This window comes from Spea bombifrons, chromosome 2 (assembly GCF_027358695.1).
Source record: "Spea bombifrons isolate aSpeBom1 chromosome 2, aSpeBom1.2.pri, whole genome shotgun sequence".
Lineage (NCBI taxonomy): Eukaryota > Metazoa > Chordata > Amphibia > Anura > Pelobatidae > Spea > Spea bombifrons.
Genome location: NC_071088.1, coordinates 2,985,133 through 3,000,402, shown reverse-complemented (window position 1 = coordinate 3,000,402; position 15,270 = coordinate 2,985,133). Strand labels below are relative to the sequence as shown.

Sequence of the window (15,270 nt, the reverse complement as noted above, 5' to 3'; positions counted from 1 at the left end):
TTATTAGGGATGAGCAGTCGCACACTGTCCCGAATAAACCCCGCTGCGTGAAAGGTGGCAGTTTTTCGCTATGATGACGCTGGCGCGCTTAGCGTTTCTGTGCAGCCCCTTTTTGGCGAATAACGAAGAGCGCAAAGTAGATTCTGCTGAACTTTGGACCTCGCGGGCACCGGTACCCTGCGAATTCCTCACGTGCCGAGCAGCTCCCTTATTCCGTGGCTTCTTACAGCCTTTGGGACGTCTCGGGTCGCCCGCAGAACGTGCTGTTTAGCAACTAACGCGGATTTTCGGTAATGAGGCACCTCATGAAGGGCTACGTTGGCTTTTAAAGCCCCAGGGGCAAATGAACATGACACAAAATATAGCGTACACATTGAACACCCTGAGTGCGATGGGCCGAGCGGGTACCGGGGGACACGGACTCCGGGGATGGGCACCAGGTAAGAGTCTGAATGATACGGTTCCTCAGACAGGAGGCTATTAATATATTCACAGTGTACTCCATTCATTAAATGGAATTCCTCTGTCCAATAACCGGTGGGGCAATAACAGGCAGCAGGGTGTCTGTAACATCAGGTTGGACACTTTTGCTATTTGTATTCGAGTTTTTCCTGGAAAGCATTACCACAGGAATGTGCAAATACAACTCTCACTATGCTCAGCAAGCCACAGGTACGCTTCTTTTACGATGGTGTCCGAGCATCATGGGAGATGTAGTTCAGACTGTTATAACGAAGCTGCATGCGGCCGGGAGGCTTCGTCATGCCCCGCCTGCTCTAGAAGGAAAGGGACAGCCTGTATGTTTGGGATTGGCTAAGCAGTGTCGGGTGGTGCTCTCGTTGGTTCTGGGAACTACATTTCCCAGCATGCTTAGCCTCTCTCCGCCTTTTCGTTGCTATGGTTATGTTGGAAGCTGGGTCTCTTAGCAACCGGACTTTAAACAAAGATGGCAGCCAAGGAAAGTGAGCTGGATGCACTGGAGGGGGCAGGTATAAGGACTGACAGGCTGGGGCATGAAGTACATAGATAATGGGGGCAAAGGGGTAACTGCTGCAGGTACACTGGGGTAATATTATGTATCAGATATATGCAGTATATGTACATGGGGAATAGGGGTAACTGCTGCAGCTACACTGAGGTAATATTATGTATCACAGTATCATGTACTGGGGGTAAGGGCAAGTGCAGCTACACTGGGGTAATATTATGTATCACAGGGATTTATACTAAGGGGCAGATGTTGATATACTCAGTGGTATTATTGTGTAACATGCATTGCATATTTCTTTCTGCCCCAGGGGATATATGCAAATAAATGTCTCCTGGACCATGGCAATGACCGCCACGTACGTCAAAATATAACGTACCCCAAGCTTAACTTGTACAAATAGCAGCAGGGCAATAACAGGGGGTCCGGCTGGATTTTATGCCCAAATGGTTGATTTATTGATTAGGGAATTGTAAATATAATGTTACATAAAGAAAAGGGGCTCAGGTTAAACGCTCAAACAGACGAGTATTTATGTCTCACCATAGAAACCGACGGCTCAGAACTAAATGCTGGACAGACAGAGCCTGGAGCAGAGCGTACGGACACGTCCGCATCACACGATAAAGCACAGACATCCTCGGGCCTTCCTACCCCAGGTGGGTAATGTACGGGGTAAAAACTATTCCGTGACATATTATTACTACTGGCTAACGCTCATTATCCATGCAGGAGCTACAACTATGAGAGACAAGGAACAGGAACACGGATCGGATGTCATTACAACTGAGGTGTCTGCGGATCATGGAATTAACCCGGAAAGCAGCGTTGAGGTCTCTTCAGGTCCCGGTGCTACAGCTGATGCCATCAACGAGCTGGTGACGCCAGATGGACAGGAGCCACCTCTAAGTGCGAGTGACGCTCCGAGCAGCAGTGACGAGTCTCATTCAGCTGGGGCTCATGAAATCGAAAGACAGTTGGCTGCTGGGGAAGAAGGGGATGAGACCAGGAGACCCTCATCTGTTCCTGAAACAGAAAGAGATCAGACCAGGAGACCATCATCTGTTCTAGAAACAGAAAGAGATCAGACCAGGAGACCATCATCTGTTCTAGAAACTGAAAGAGATGAGACCAGGAGACCCTCATCTGTTCTAGAAACTGAAAGCGATGAGACCAAGAGACCTTCGTCTGTTCTAGAAACTGAAAGAGATGAGACCAAGAGACCTTCATCTGTTCCTGAAACAGAAAGAGATGAGACCAGGAGACCCTCATCTGTTCCTGAAACAGAAAGAGTTGAGACCAGGAGACCCTCATCTGTTCTAGAAACAGAAAGAGATGAGACCAGGAGACCTCCGTCTGTTCTAGAAACAGAAAGAGATGAGACCAGGAGACCTCCGTCTGTTCTAGAAACAGAAAGAGATGAGACCAGGAGACCTCCGTCTGTTCTAGAAACAGAAAGAGATGAGACCAGGAGACCTCCGTCTGTTCCTGAAACAGAAAGAGATGAGACCAAGAGACCTCCGTCTGTTCTAGAAACAGAAAGAGATGAGACCAGGAGACCTTCGTCTGTTGTAGAAACTGAAATAGTTGAGAGCCAGGGGCTTCCATCTGTCCTGGGAACAGAAAGAGATGAAAATGGGGACATAGAGATGCACGATGACCGTCAAACCTCTCTTCCAGGTGAGAGCGCTTACAATTGTCATTTATCAAAGTAGGTTTTTTCTTTCAAGTCATGGGGTTTGTGAGATTCGTCAGCCGCTGCTTGACTATAATGCCCATCAGACCTGATTTTTTCCCCAATTGCTAAGTAGATGCTCCCCCACTTTTGTCCTCCTTTTCTATAATACAGATTGCAAGTGTGTTTTCAATAATAATAATAATTATAATATTATTATTATTATTATTATTAAAGCAATCAAGCTTAGTATTATTTTGTTGTTCTTATTTTTGTGAGAATACTAAGGATTTTAGCAAAGTGTAGATACACTGTTTGGCATCAGATCTGCAGGTAGGTAGTCTTTACGCAGCCGTACCGGTACAGAGACTGGTAGTTACTTATGACGCGCTGCGGAGAGGACGACGTCGCATGTACCTCGTAGCAGGACATTAATTATTTGGCACTTGAGACAAGATGTATCCCGTTACCCAAGTTCCTCTATCCACGTCTGAATGTTGATGTTCTCCAAGCAGAAGAACCTGGCGTCGGAGAACCCACAGACCCATTAAAAGGGAACGCAGACGTCTCAAATGTGATTTCATCGGTGGGGGGACCTGGCGAAGAACATCAAACTCCCAGACCTGAAGACCAGGAAAATTCAACAGGGCCACCAGGGGCCACGGGGGGTATGTGGGACAATATGGAAGAAAATCTGTTTGCAAAGCATCTCCTTTCATTATTATTGTTTATTTGTAAAGTACCAACCTACCCAGGATACACGTTGGAGGTATTATAGATAAATATTATAGATAAATATGTTTCATTTAATTTTCATTTGTAAGCACCACTTTAAGTTTTTTATCTAGCTGTCCCCAAATTTAATTTTAATTTAATTTAATTTCAATCATTTTCTGTCTCTACTCAAAGAAGAGACAATTGAAGGTGAGAAAATTGCAGCCCCAGAGGGGACAGAGGAGCCCATGGGACAGCCTGACACCCAAAACGGTAATTAATCATTTGGAATAATGTATAAGAATGTTTATCATCTAAAAGAAGTGTTCTATGGAATATGGAACAGAGGGTCCGCAGAATGCCCCCACTCTGAAGGTTCTCATATGAATGATATCCACTTGGTGGAAGACGTTGAGCTCCTCGTTTTTATTCTGTATTTTCAGAGGGTGAAAGCACCGGTGAAGACGAGACGCCTCCCGGGGACAGTAAGGATTTAGGTGAACTCGATGCCGCAGGGGAAACCTCTCCAGGAGATGCCTCAAATGATTCTGTTCCTCAAGATTTAGATCCTACAACTTTATCTTCTGCTGAGCAACCGAAAGAAGAAGATGGAGAAACCCCGGAGCCCGAAGAGACAATTCCGGAAAACCTCTTCTATGACTATGAGAAGATCCGCTCGCAGCCGTACATCACCCCTGACTCTGGAATCCCTAATAATGTCCTTCAGCTCCTGTATCCTTCTGTGGGCCATTGTTTACAGCGGCACCTTTCCTCAGTAAAGGGACAGACGTTTATTTGAAAGGAGGAGACATGTTAGACAGTGATCTGAGGCTTAGATGGAATGAAGGAAGTTTTACTTTACTGAGAGGGTGGTAGATATGTGGAGCAGCCTCCCAGCGGAGGGAGTAGAGGCTAATACAGCAAGGGAATTTAAACATGCATGGGATAGACATACGGCTCCTGAATCTAAGACGAGACCAAGGAAATTCTATGTTTTTAATGTTGCTAGCCCAAAGATGAAGGCTCACACATACAACACATCCGGGGATAACAGATGCGATGTTTTATATTAATAGAACGAAAAGGAAAAAAAAATAATTAATATATTGTACATATGTTTTAAAGTAGAGACTGGGGGGGTCCTGGAATGTGCCATTCCTTCTTGCCGTTGAACTCCACACCAAGTTACTTGCACATTAACTAATTAATTCATTTATTTATATATTTATTAATTATATATTAATTATATTTTTTTCTTAGACATTTGTGAGCTATTTTGATTTCCTTAATGCAATACAGACACTCGTTTGGTTACGATTGCACCCGGCGAGCCAACCTTCACTTGCTGGATGACCAGACCTTGCTGTACGTCGCTGGCACCGCCTGCGTTATCCTTGCGCTGAAGCCTCAGGGACAGAGATACTTGCGGAGCAGCAGTGGTGGCGGCGTTGGAGCCATAGCGGTGAGTGTTATCAGGGGGGATACGGTCCATGTAAAAGGGGACGAGGCTTTCCCCAAACCCCAAACAGGTAACATATCTGTATTTCCAATATAGTATCAATGACAGCGATTTATTAGAGAGGATGAATACATCTCTTAGTTATATATTGCTATTTGGTAACCGGGACTCACTTTAAAAATGTATGTGTGTGTAGAATGAATTCTATTTATATATTTTATATATTTATATATTTTTAATTCCTGGTAGCGGTCAAGCATTAGTCTGTTAGCCATGCAAAAATATATTTAGTTTAGTTTATCAAACATTTCATTCAATTTATGAATGTGAACCATCCCATCAATGCGTCAGTAATTATGTATTAAGCTAATTAAGGTGACTATAGTGATTTTCTCAAAGCCATCATGGTCAGTGATAACCCAGAGGGTCTATCTTTTTAAGGTCCATCCGAGCAAGAAATATTTTGCGGTTGCAGAAAAAGGACACAAACCCAATATTATAATCTACGAGTTTCCATCTCTGAGGCCCTACAGGATACTGAGGGGTAAGAGCATCCTGACGGATCGGCCCCATCCGGCCCGTCTGGTCACCTGTCTCTCCTGCTGTAAAGACTCAAACCTTAATCAGTCGTTGGTCTCGTCGTGGATTCAGGAGCCGTATGTCTATCCCGCGCATGTTTGCATTCTCTCACTTCAAAATCAGGAACAAATAGCATTTTTTTATAAGGGAAGAAATAACATTTAATTATTTAAAAACAGACAAGGTGTAGCTTATCAGTACTTCACAGGGTATGTAGAAGGACTGGTTTCCAAGGAAACGTTCTTGACAGCAAGGGCAGTAAATATATAGAAATCCGCAGTCCTTGAAGTGCCATAGATGCCTTTAAGGAAAGTCGTGGTCCCTTTAAGGCCAAGTAAGCAAAAATCTTTGGCCAAACCTGAGATGTCTGATATCCTCCGTATGGTTTGTTATTACTATTATTATTATTATTATTATCTTTTATTATCTTTTATTTATGTATTCTGGGCAATATCTTCTCACACGCAGTACAGTGATGCCGTTTAATGTCCAGCGTTCTGTCCGCGTGTAATTCTGCTGTCCGTCTCCTGCAGGGGGTACCGAGGAAGCTTATACCTTTGCAGACTTTAATGCTTCCGGGACTCTCCTGGCCAGCGTGGGCAGCAGCCCGGATTACATGCTGACCCTGTGGGACTGGAGACGGGAAAAGATCACGCTGAGATCCAAAGCCTCCTCCCAGGACGTCTTCCAAGTGACCTTCTCTCCGGAGAATGAGAAGCAGCTCACCACCTGCGGCACCGGACACATCAAGTGCGTCTGCCCAGCGGATTCTAAAACCGCCAGCCTGTATTCACCCCCAGATCGCTTGGCCCTTATTACCTAGCTTATTAACTCATTCATTTATCGTGCTAAGTTAAAACATACAGGAAATGAATGCTAATTTAAAAGAAAAGATAGAGATGAAGCAGGAAGCACACTCCGATCTGTTCACTAAATGATGTGTTATGATAGTTAAAAAATATCATCTTATGATGCATATCATTATATCCTCTAATGTATAGTTAAATCATTGAATCAGCCCTGTGTAATGTATAGTTAAATCAGTGAATCAGCCCTGTATAATGTATAGTTAAATCAGTGATCGGCCCCTGTATAATGTATAGTTAAATCAGTGATCGGCCCCTGTATAATGTATAGTTAAATCAGTGAATCAGCCCTGTGTAATGTATAGTTAAGTTAGAGAGCTGGACCCTGTATAATGTATAGTTAAATCAGTGAGATGTCCTGTGTAATGTATAGTTAAGTTGGAAAGCTGGCCCCTGTATAATGTAAAGTTAAATCAGTGACCGGCCCCCTGTATAATGTATAGTTAAATCAGTGAGATGTCCTGTGTAATGTATAGTTAAGTTGGAGAGCTGGCCCCTGTATAATGTATAGTTAAATCAGTTACCGGCCCCCTGTATAATGTATAGTTAAATCAGTGAGATGTCCTGTATAATGTATAGTTAAGTTAGAGAGCTGGTCCCTGGATAATGTATAGTTAAATCAGTTAACCAGCCCCTGTACAATGTATAGTTAAATCAGTTAGCCAGCCCCCGTATAATGTATAGTTAAAGCAGTGATCCAACCCGGTATAATGTATAGTTAAATCAGTGTGGCGGCACCTTGTATAATGTATAGTTAAGTCAGTGATTCAGCCCTGTATAATGTATAGTTAAATCAGAGAGCCGGCCCCTGTGTAATTGAATTGATTAGATGAATTGTTGGCATCTTTAAGCTTATAATTGCGTCTGTTGTTAGGTTTTTGTGTCTCGGACGTTAAAGCTTCTCACGCAGAACTTTTATTCTCGATTCCCTTACAGGTTTTGGAAAATGGCTCACACGTTCACCGGCCTGAAGCTGCAGGGAGAGCTCGGCAGGTTTGGGAAGACGGCCCTCACCGACATCGAGGGATACGTGGAGCTGCCGGACGGGAAGGTACAATCAGTCACCCGAAAATAGGCATTAAACACGCCTGCGATTACTGTTACGGCTCTATTGGGGTAATCTGACCCCTGACAAAGCGGCGTCTATGCCCGTGAGACGCACGTCGGGCACTTTATTTATTTAGCTAGACGGAAGGCTATCTGCTTTTTTTAAATTAGCGATGAGAAATTCCTGGCTTTAGAATTGTTCTATAGATAGGCAGCAGACTAGCGTTATGAATGGTGATAGCCTCCGAACATGTTCTAGGCTCCCTTCCATGTCGCCTAAAATATTTAAATCTGAGGGAGAGCCAAGAGTGTGTTAGGGGGTCATTGTGAGGGGCTACAATAATTTTTTTTTATGTTGAATAAAGGAAACCTATAATAATAAATAAATAAAGATTTTTAAATGAATATTAATAAAAATAAAACTGTATTCATTAGCCTTATTCGTATTATATACTCTATCCAGTTAGGGTCATTTCCCTTTTTTAGAGTAAGTGGTTTTTTCTTAATGTATATATAGCAGAGTAAGAATGGGTTCGATATACATTATAAATATATTATAAATAATATAAATTAATGTTATTTATAAATAATGTTTCAATGTATTCATAATATTCATAATATAATGTTTTCAGGAATTTTGTGTAGCTGGTTCTGTTACACTACCTGTTCTGGTGGAATTAGACTTAAATGTTGGATAAGGAAACAGATGTGTGATTAAAATGTTCATTTTTGGATATTTTTGCTTAACCTGCTGGGGTCTTTCCTGTCATCAGACCCTGAAGACCCTCATTGAATTTTTCCAGCTCCCAGGTTAACCTCCGACATGGAGAACCTACTGACTCCAAGGAGTGCGGGATTCTTTATCTGGAAAGAGAGACAAAACATCTTTTTGATCATTAAAATGCTGGAAACCATGTTTGGGCTGAATATTCCACCTTTAGATACAAATGGCTTCCTGATTTTCCTTCTTAACCACAGGTGATCTCTGGCTCGGAATGGGGGAACATGTTACTTTGGGAAGGGGGTCTCATCAAAGTGGAGCTGTGCCGGAAAGGACGCAGACCCTGCCACAACGGACCCATTAACCAGTTTGTCCTGGATGAAGGCGAGCTGATCACCATCGGGACCGACGGATATGTTAGGGTTAGTGCTCAGATTTGTAACGCGCCGAGTAGTTTATAGCTTATCCCAAAATGAAATGATAAGGAAAAGACTAAGAGATCTCAGTGTGTCCGGCTTGGAGGAAAGAAGAGAGAGGGGGTTGGGAGAGAGACATTAGTTAAATGAACTGAATGGAAGGAAGGTTTACTTTACTGGTGGATAAGTGGAGCAGCATCCCAGCAGAGGTGGTAGAGGGTAATACAGTGAGGGTATTAAACATGCATGGGATAGACATACGGCTCCTGAATCTAAGACGAGACCAACGACTGATTAAGGTTTTTTTGGGGGGCTTAAGAATTGAGTCTTTACAGAAGGATGGGTTAGACTATATGGGCAGAATCAGCCTCGCCTACCAGCAGACTTTACATTTCTATAAATATATTTTGGAGAAATGATACCTTTTCAGTGAGAAATGGCTGGCATTATATAATACAAATGATAAAGCGGGGGCTCATAATTCTCTTTTCTGGAACAAGGTTTGGGACTTTGAAACGGTGGACACGGCGGACGCGGCCGACGATACGGGACTCCTGGAGATGGAGCCCATGAACGAGCTGCTGGTCGGAAAGCACGTGAACCTTCGTTTCATGGTGAAAGTGATGGATCCGGACTCACCTTTGTGGTTTGCACAGGTATAAGACCCCCTACAATACATTTCGCTCATGTGTAGGACCCCCTATCACATATAGGTATACCTGGCAAGTCTCCGGGATTCGTCCCCCAGAGACTCCGGGTGACGCACCGCTTCTCTGGGTCACCACAGACGAACTCCCTGCCTACTTCCCCTCCGACCATGGCGTATTCCAATGTCAGCGGGACCACCCACCGATATCACCGGGACCACCTGCCCACCTACGTCAGCGGGACCACCTACCCGAAAAAACAGAGGGCTCCTGGTCCCCGGATCCTCATTGGTCCCTATCGTCACTCCAATCATTAGACAGATTATTTTAATAATTGGCAAGTTTGTAAAAACGTTTTCTGTGATGTAATTACCGTAATCTATTAATCTTGCTCTATCATTTTTTTACTTGCAGGACGCCAACGGAGCCATATGGAAGCTGGATCTCTCCTTTTCCAATATAGTAAGTGTTGTTGATTATTTGCGCTCTGCCGTGATCGGATATGCGGGAGTTCTTGGTTGCCGGTCTCTAATACCTGCGCGACAGGCGCCCGTCATATATATCAGTCTGGTCCTGGGTGAACTTTAATTACAGCTCCACGACTCACAAAATGTTGGCGTCCCCTCCTCACCTTACTCTCTTCTAATCAACTTCTTATGACTCCGACCCCCCCCCCTTTAAATGGCTGGATCCCCGGTCACTTGTTAAAGATCAAGCTTTCGTTAAGGCAGGATTGGCTGTCTGTATCGGATGCTAACGCAGGATTGGCTCTCTGTATTGGATACTAACGCAGGATTGGCTCTCTGTATTGGATACTAACGCAGGATTGGCTCTCTCTATTGGATCCTTCGATAGCTCAGCTGGTAGAGCGGAGGACTGTAGTAGTTGCTCAGATATCCTTAGGTCGCTGGTTCGATTCCGGCTCGAAGGACTTTTTTTTCTTGTTGATGCAAAATAATTTGAAAATTTTTGTGTTTATTTATGGTATCAAATCAGGCACCTTTAACGTTTTTACTTTACTGAGAGGGTGGTAGATAAGTGGAACAGCCTCCCGGCAGAAGTGATACAGTGAGGGGATTTAAACATGCACGGGATAGACATATGGCTCCTGAATCTAAGACGAGACAACGACTGATTAAGGTTTAAGAAAAGACGGGCGACTAGACGGGTCCAGATGGGTCTGCTCTGCCGTCAGGTTCTGTATTTCTGTTCTGATTCAGTAACAGAATCAGAGTTGAAACCCAGAATTCTGGCATTAAGCACAAGTGATTTTTTCCAGACGCAGGACCCCGAGCGGCTATTCTCCTTCCACTCCGGGAATATTACAGCCCTGGACGCTTCTCCATCCACGCATCTCATGGCCTCCACTTCACTTGACCGTACGTACAATGGCAGATCCACGTCTACCGTGGCGATTCCTCAATGCTTATCATCCGTCATATGTTCCCCGTGCAAACCTGAGATATTAAAGCACATCACCTTCTCCTTAATTCCACCTCTGAAGGGTCCGTCCGGATCTATGACTTCGTTGGAAAGAATCCTCTTGCAGAGATGAGGTTCAGACAGGGAGGAACATGCTTGGTTTGGGCTCCTCGCATGGTGAGTATCTTCCCTACCTCCGGGTTATAGAATCCTACTAATTCTTTTGTTGCAAGAAACTTGTTCTGCAAACCCCGCTGGTTACAGAATCTTGATTGGGGGGGTGCAGGTTCTGCAAATTAAAAAGTACTTTTATTATCTGTGAAGCTCCATCCTGCTGAGCCAAGCAATGTATAGAGGAGATGTGCGTCCGTCCGATATACCCGCGGTGTATGGACTAGCGGTAGTGGCCACAGCTTGGTACCAGAAACTGTCATGGTTATGAACAGGTTAATTGCTCCTACTGAGCCGTAAGGGAACAAACAGCCATCATGAGGTTGGTCTGAATTTGCAGCTTGTTCTGTGTGAAGGAGGTTAGAGGTCAGGGGTTAAGGGTCAGGGGTTAGGGTTAGGGATAGGAGTTAATGTTAGGGTTGGGTTAAGGGTTAGGATTAGGGTTGGTTAAGGGTTAATGTTAGGGTTCCCTATTTGTTCCTAGCCTTCGAAGGCCATATTTTAAATAACTGAGACTCCAACCAAGAAGATCAGGCACCTGAGGCTTTGGGGCCATACCTGTTGGTTTCCTTTCTTATTTCATGGTTACTACATCTGATATTATCTAACCTAGGTGGGTAAAGCAGCTATTAAATGGTTAAACTTTATCAATAGTGCAATGTACTATTGGGTAGTTACTTTATGTGTTCGATTTAACAGGTCAATCCCAAAGGCGGCCTGTTCGCAGCAGGATTTGAGGACGGCGTGGTGCGTATCTTGGAAGTATACAATCCCCAGGGGCTCAGACTGGTCGCCGGACGCCCAGGAAGCCACCGCGCCGAAATAAACCTCAAACAGGCCTTCAAACCGCACACCGCAACCGTCACAGCCCTGGCGTACGAACGCAACGGAGAAATCCTGGCCACCGGGGTATATAAATGCCTTCCATGCGATATTATATTATACACGCGGTCCTTATTATAACTAATAATATATAACATACAATAATAATCTAATATGAACTGAATTTACAGCCATTCGCACGTATATGATGCCCCCATTTCAGACCTGAGCTGAAGTTATACCATACGAGAACTGCCTTCTAATTATTACGTTTTGTTTTATTACGTTTCATACAACAAATGATGAAATTAAATACGAGGTACAATCGGATATAAAGGAAGGAGCCTACAAAGAGCTCTAACCGTACTAATTTACCAAGATTCAGATGCTCTTATTCCACTTGGATGATTCTTTTGCTATAATGTCTCATTTCAGAAAGACCCACGAAGACGTCTTTATTGATTTTTACATTTTTATATATATATTTTTTTTAGAGTGAAGACAAGACCGTTTTCTTCTTTGCAGTCGGAGACAAATATGAGCCTATCGGGTTTGTTTGTGTGCCGGGTCCGGTGAGGGAGCTTCACTGGTCTCCTCCGTCTCACGTGAGTCCCAGGGAGATTATCCAAGAGAGTTTAAGTGTCTTCTCGGTCATTAAGTCTAACAAAGATCTCTATGGGGTGTCTGTTTACTTTGCGTATACTTTAAGGGATGGTCCCAGGTAACGACCACAGAGAGATCCCCAAAAGATTGCCGTCTGCTGGGTTACATCAGAAACGTCAGTAGATTTTATTGTTTTGTATTCTCTTGTCATCACAGGAACAGAACACGCTCTTGGTTCTGTGTAAGAATGGATGTGCCGTCCAGATCCCAGCACCCGCCGCCGAGAAGCGAGATCCCGCCGTCAGCTACGAGATCACTGACCTTCGCTTACAGTACTTCCGGTTTTGCAGCATCAGATCCAAGATCGAGGTATGAAAAAAAAACCTTTGTATTCCTTCAGTATGACAACCGAGTTATACAGTCACCAGCTGCATTATCCCATGGGAGGGACACAAGGGCCAAAGGCACATGTACCAAGCTGTCGCGGACTTTTATTGTAAGGGGAGTTTGGTCACTGAGCTGGGCAGGTGTGACACCTTGGGGCGCGCAGACCAACGTATCCTTATAACCCATTATATCCTGTATATTCCTCATATTATATATTATATATTCTCCGGCCGTATAACTAATCCCATCCTTATAACCCGTTATATCCCTGTATATCCCTCATATTATATATTATATACTCTCCCCCCGTATAACTAATCCCGTCCTTATAACCCGTTATATCCTGTATATTCCTCATATTATATATTATATACTCTCCGGCCATATAACTAATCCCGTCCTTATAACCCGTTATATCCCTGTATATTCCTCATGTTATATATTATATATTCTCCGGCCGTATAACTAATCCCATCCTTATAACCCGTTATATCCTGTATATTCCTCATATTATATATTATATACTCTCCGGCCGTATAACTAATCCCGTCCTTATAACCCGTTATATATATGTATATTCCTCATATTATATATTATATACTCTCCCCCCGTCAGAGCCGGCCTTAGGTGTTCTGGCGCCCTGTGCGGACTACTCGTCTGGCGCCCCCCCATCCCAAAAAAAGAAAGGAATCAAAACTTGTAACAAAACCCCAATCACTATATACTACGCCAAACATTGATGTGGTGTAGGCCTACCACTTCATTGTCTGGCTTAGTAGTAGGGATGCACCGAAACGAATTCTGGACTGAAACCAAAAGTGCAGCATTTACCTGGCCGAAACCGAATATGACCCCCCACACACACACCATAACACATAACAAAACAATTAAATAACAATATTTATATATATATATAATTAACAGCAATCACATTCTTATCATGCCCGCAGATTCCAGGATGTACTCGTAGACTACTTGGCATGATAGGAATATGATTGCCCTATGTACCCCGTCTCACTCCATTCTCCCTATCTACCCCCTCCTAACTATCTACCCTCTCCCTCTTTGAAGTTCACTTACCTTTCAGAAGTCCTGCGGTGAGGGTGCAAGGCCTCTGCCTCCCAGCTCTGCCACTGTATGGAACAGTATAGAGTGATGGGAGTTATGATGTACTTTAGAGCATAATTATATAATGCAAAATACATTGGAAATGGTACAGCATAACACCCATCACTCTCACACCCTTACCAATCCACACACATACACCAATCCACACATATACACCAATCCACACATATATACCAATCCACACATATACACCAATCCACACATATACACCAATCCACACATATACACCAATCCACTCCACACATATACACCAATCCACACACATACACCAATCCACACATATACACCAATCCACTCCACACATATACACCAATCCACACATATACACCAATCCACACATATACACCAATCCACTCCACACATATACACCAATCCACATATATACACCAATCCACACACACATACCAATCCACACATATACACCAATCCACACATATACCAATCCACACATATACCAATCCACACATATATACCAATCCACACATATACACCAATCCACACGCATACCAATCCACACACGTATACACCAATCCACACATATACACCAATCCACACGCATACCAATCCACACACGTATACACCAATCCACACATATACACCAATCCACACATATATACCAATCCACACGCATACCAATCCACACATATACACCAATCCACACATATATACCAATCCACATATACACCAAACCACACATATATACTAATCCACACATATATACCAATCCACACATATATACCAAACCACACATATACACCAATCCACTCTCACTGTCACTCTATGCTTTCCTACCTTTCCTCTTTCAGTTTCTTTGCCTCCTCTTCGCTCTTCTTCTTAGTTCTTCTGTCTTCTCTTCTTCCGGGTCAGAGGGCACGGAGACCGGTGGGCGCGGCTTCAGTGCTGTGCGCCGGGATCTCACAGCAAACCCCGGCGCACAGCAGCTGTTGCCGCGGGGATCACAAGGGAGCGGTATCGGAGGTCTGTTAAAGACCTCCGATACTGCTCCCTTGCGAGCCTGCTCCTCCAGCGGCGGACATTACTGTCCGTCTCTGGAGGGGTGCCGGGTGCCCCCATACTGGCGGCAGGGGCGTCGGACCGCGCTGCGGCGGACCCCGCGGCGGCGCCCCCTGGAGTGTGGCGCCCTGTGCGGTCGCACAGGTCGCACACCCCAAAGGCCGGCCCTGCCCCCCGTATAACTAATCCCGTCCTTATAACCCGTTATATCCTGTATATTCCTCATATTATATATTATATACTCTCCCCCCCGTATAACTAATCCCGTCCTTATAACCCGTTATATCCCTGTATATTCCTCATATTATATATTATATACTCTCCTCCCGTATAACTAATCCCGTCCTTATAACCCGTTATATCCTGTATATTCCTCATATTATATATTATATACTCTCCCCCTGTATAACTAATCCTGTCCTTATAACCCGTTATATCCTGTATATTCCTCATATTATATATTATATACTCTCCCCCCCCGTATAACTAATCCCGTCCTTATAACCCGTTATATCCTTTATATTCCTCATATTATATATTATATACTCTCCCCCCGTATAACTAATCCCGTCTTTATAACCCGTTATATCCTGTATATTCCTCATATTATA

General features: G+C 43.9%; 2 protein-coding genes and 1 non-coding gene across 3 annotated transcripts in view; all 3 read left to right on the top strand.

Moving 5' to 3' along the window:
* The first annotated feature begins 73 nt into the window (after positions 1–73).
* LOC128475440 (microtubule-associated protein futsch-like) lies at positions 74–3,441 on the top strand. Its single transcript, XM_053457938.1, has 5 exons — positions 74–172; positions 606–672; positions 1,537–1,647; positions 1,721–2,668; positions 3,179–3,441. Exons 1-5 carry the CDS (start codon positions 74–76, stop codon positions 3,439–3,441), a joined length of 1,488 nt encoding a protein of 495 aa, XP_053313913.1.
* Positions 3,442–3,596: 155 nt separating this feature from the next.
* Positions 3,597–15,270, top strand: part of CFAP44 (cilia and flagella associated protein 44) — a 29,411-nt gene continuing 17,737 nt past the window's right edge. Inside the window, exons 1-14 of the mRNA XM_053457385.1 lie at positions 3,597–3,650; positions 3,821–4,109; positions 4,677–4,839; positions 5,278–5,380; positions 5,949–6,165; positions 7,218–7,332; positions 8,307–8,471; positions 8,966–9,121; positions 9,527–9,574; positions 10,392–10,491; positions 10,617–10,711; positions 11,405–11,614; positions 12,022–12,132; positions 12,347–12,499. Of these exons, the coding sequence (XP_053313360.1) occupies positions 3,626–3,650; positions 3,821–4,109; positions 4,677–4,839; positions 5,278–5,380; positions 5,949–6,165; positions 7,218–7,332; positions 8,307–8,471; positions 8,966–9,121; positions 9,527–9,574; positions 10,392–10,491; positions 10,617–10,711; positions 11,405–11,614; positions 12,022–12,132; positions 12,347–12,499 (1,950 nt within the window). The 5' untranslated portion in view covers positions 3,597–3,625. The remainder of the gene's footprint in view (positions 3,651–3,820; positions 4,110–4,676; positions 4,840–5,277; positions 5,381–5,948; positions 6,166–7,217; positions 7,333–8,306; positions 8,472–8,965; positions 9,122–9,526; positions 9,575–10,391; positions 10,492–10,616; positions 10,712–11,404; positions 11,615–12,021; positions 12,133–12,346; positions 12,500–15,270) is intronic.
* On the top strand, positions 9,958–10,043 carry TRNAY-GUA (transfer RNA tyrosine (anticodon GUA)). The gene is given in 2 exon segments: positions 9,958–9,994; positions 10,008–10,043. It is a non-coding gene; the product is annotated as a tRNA-Tyr (tRNA).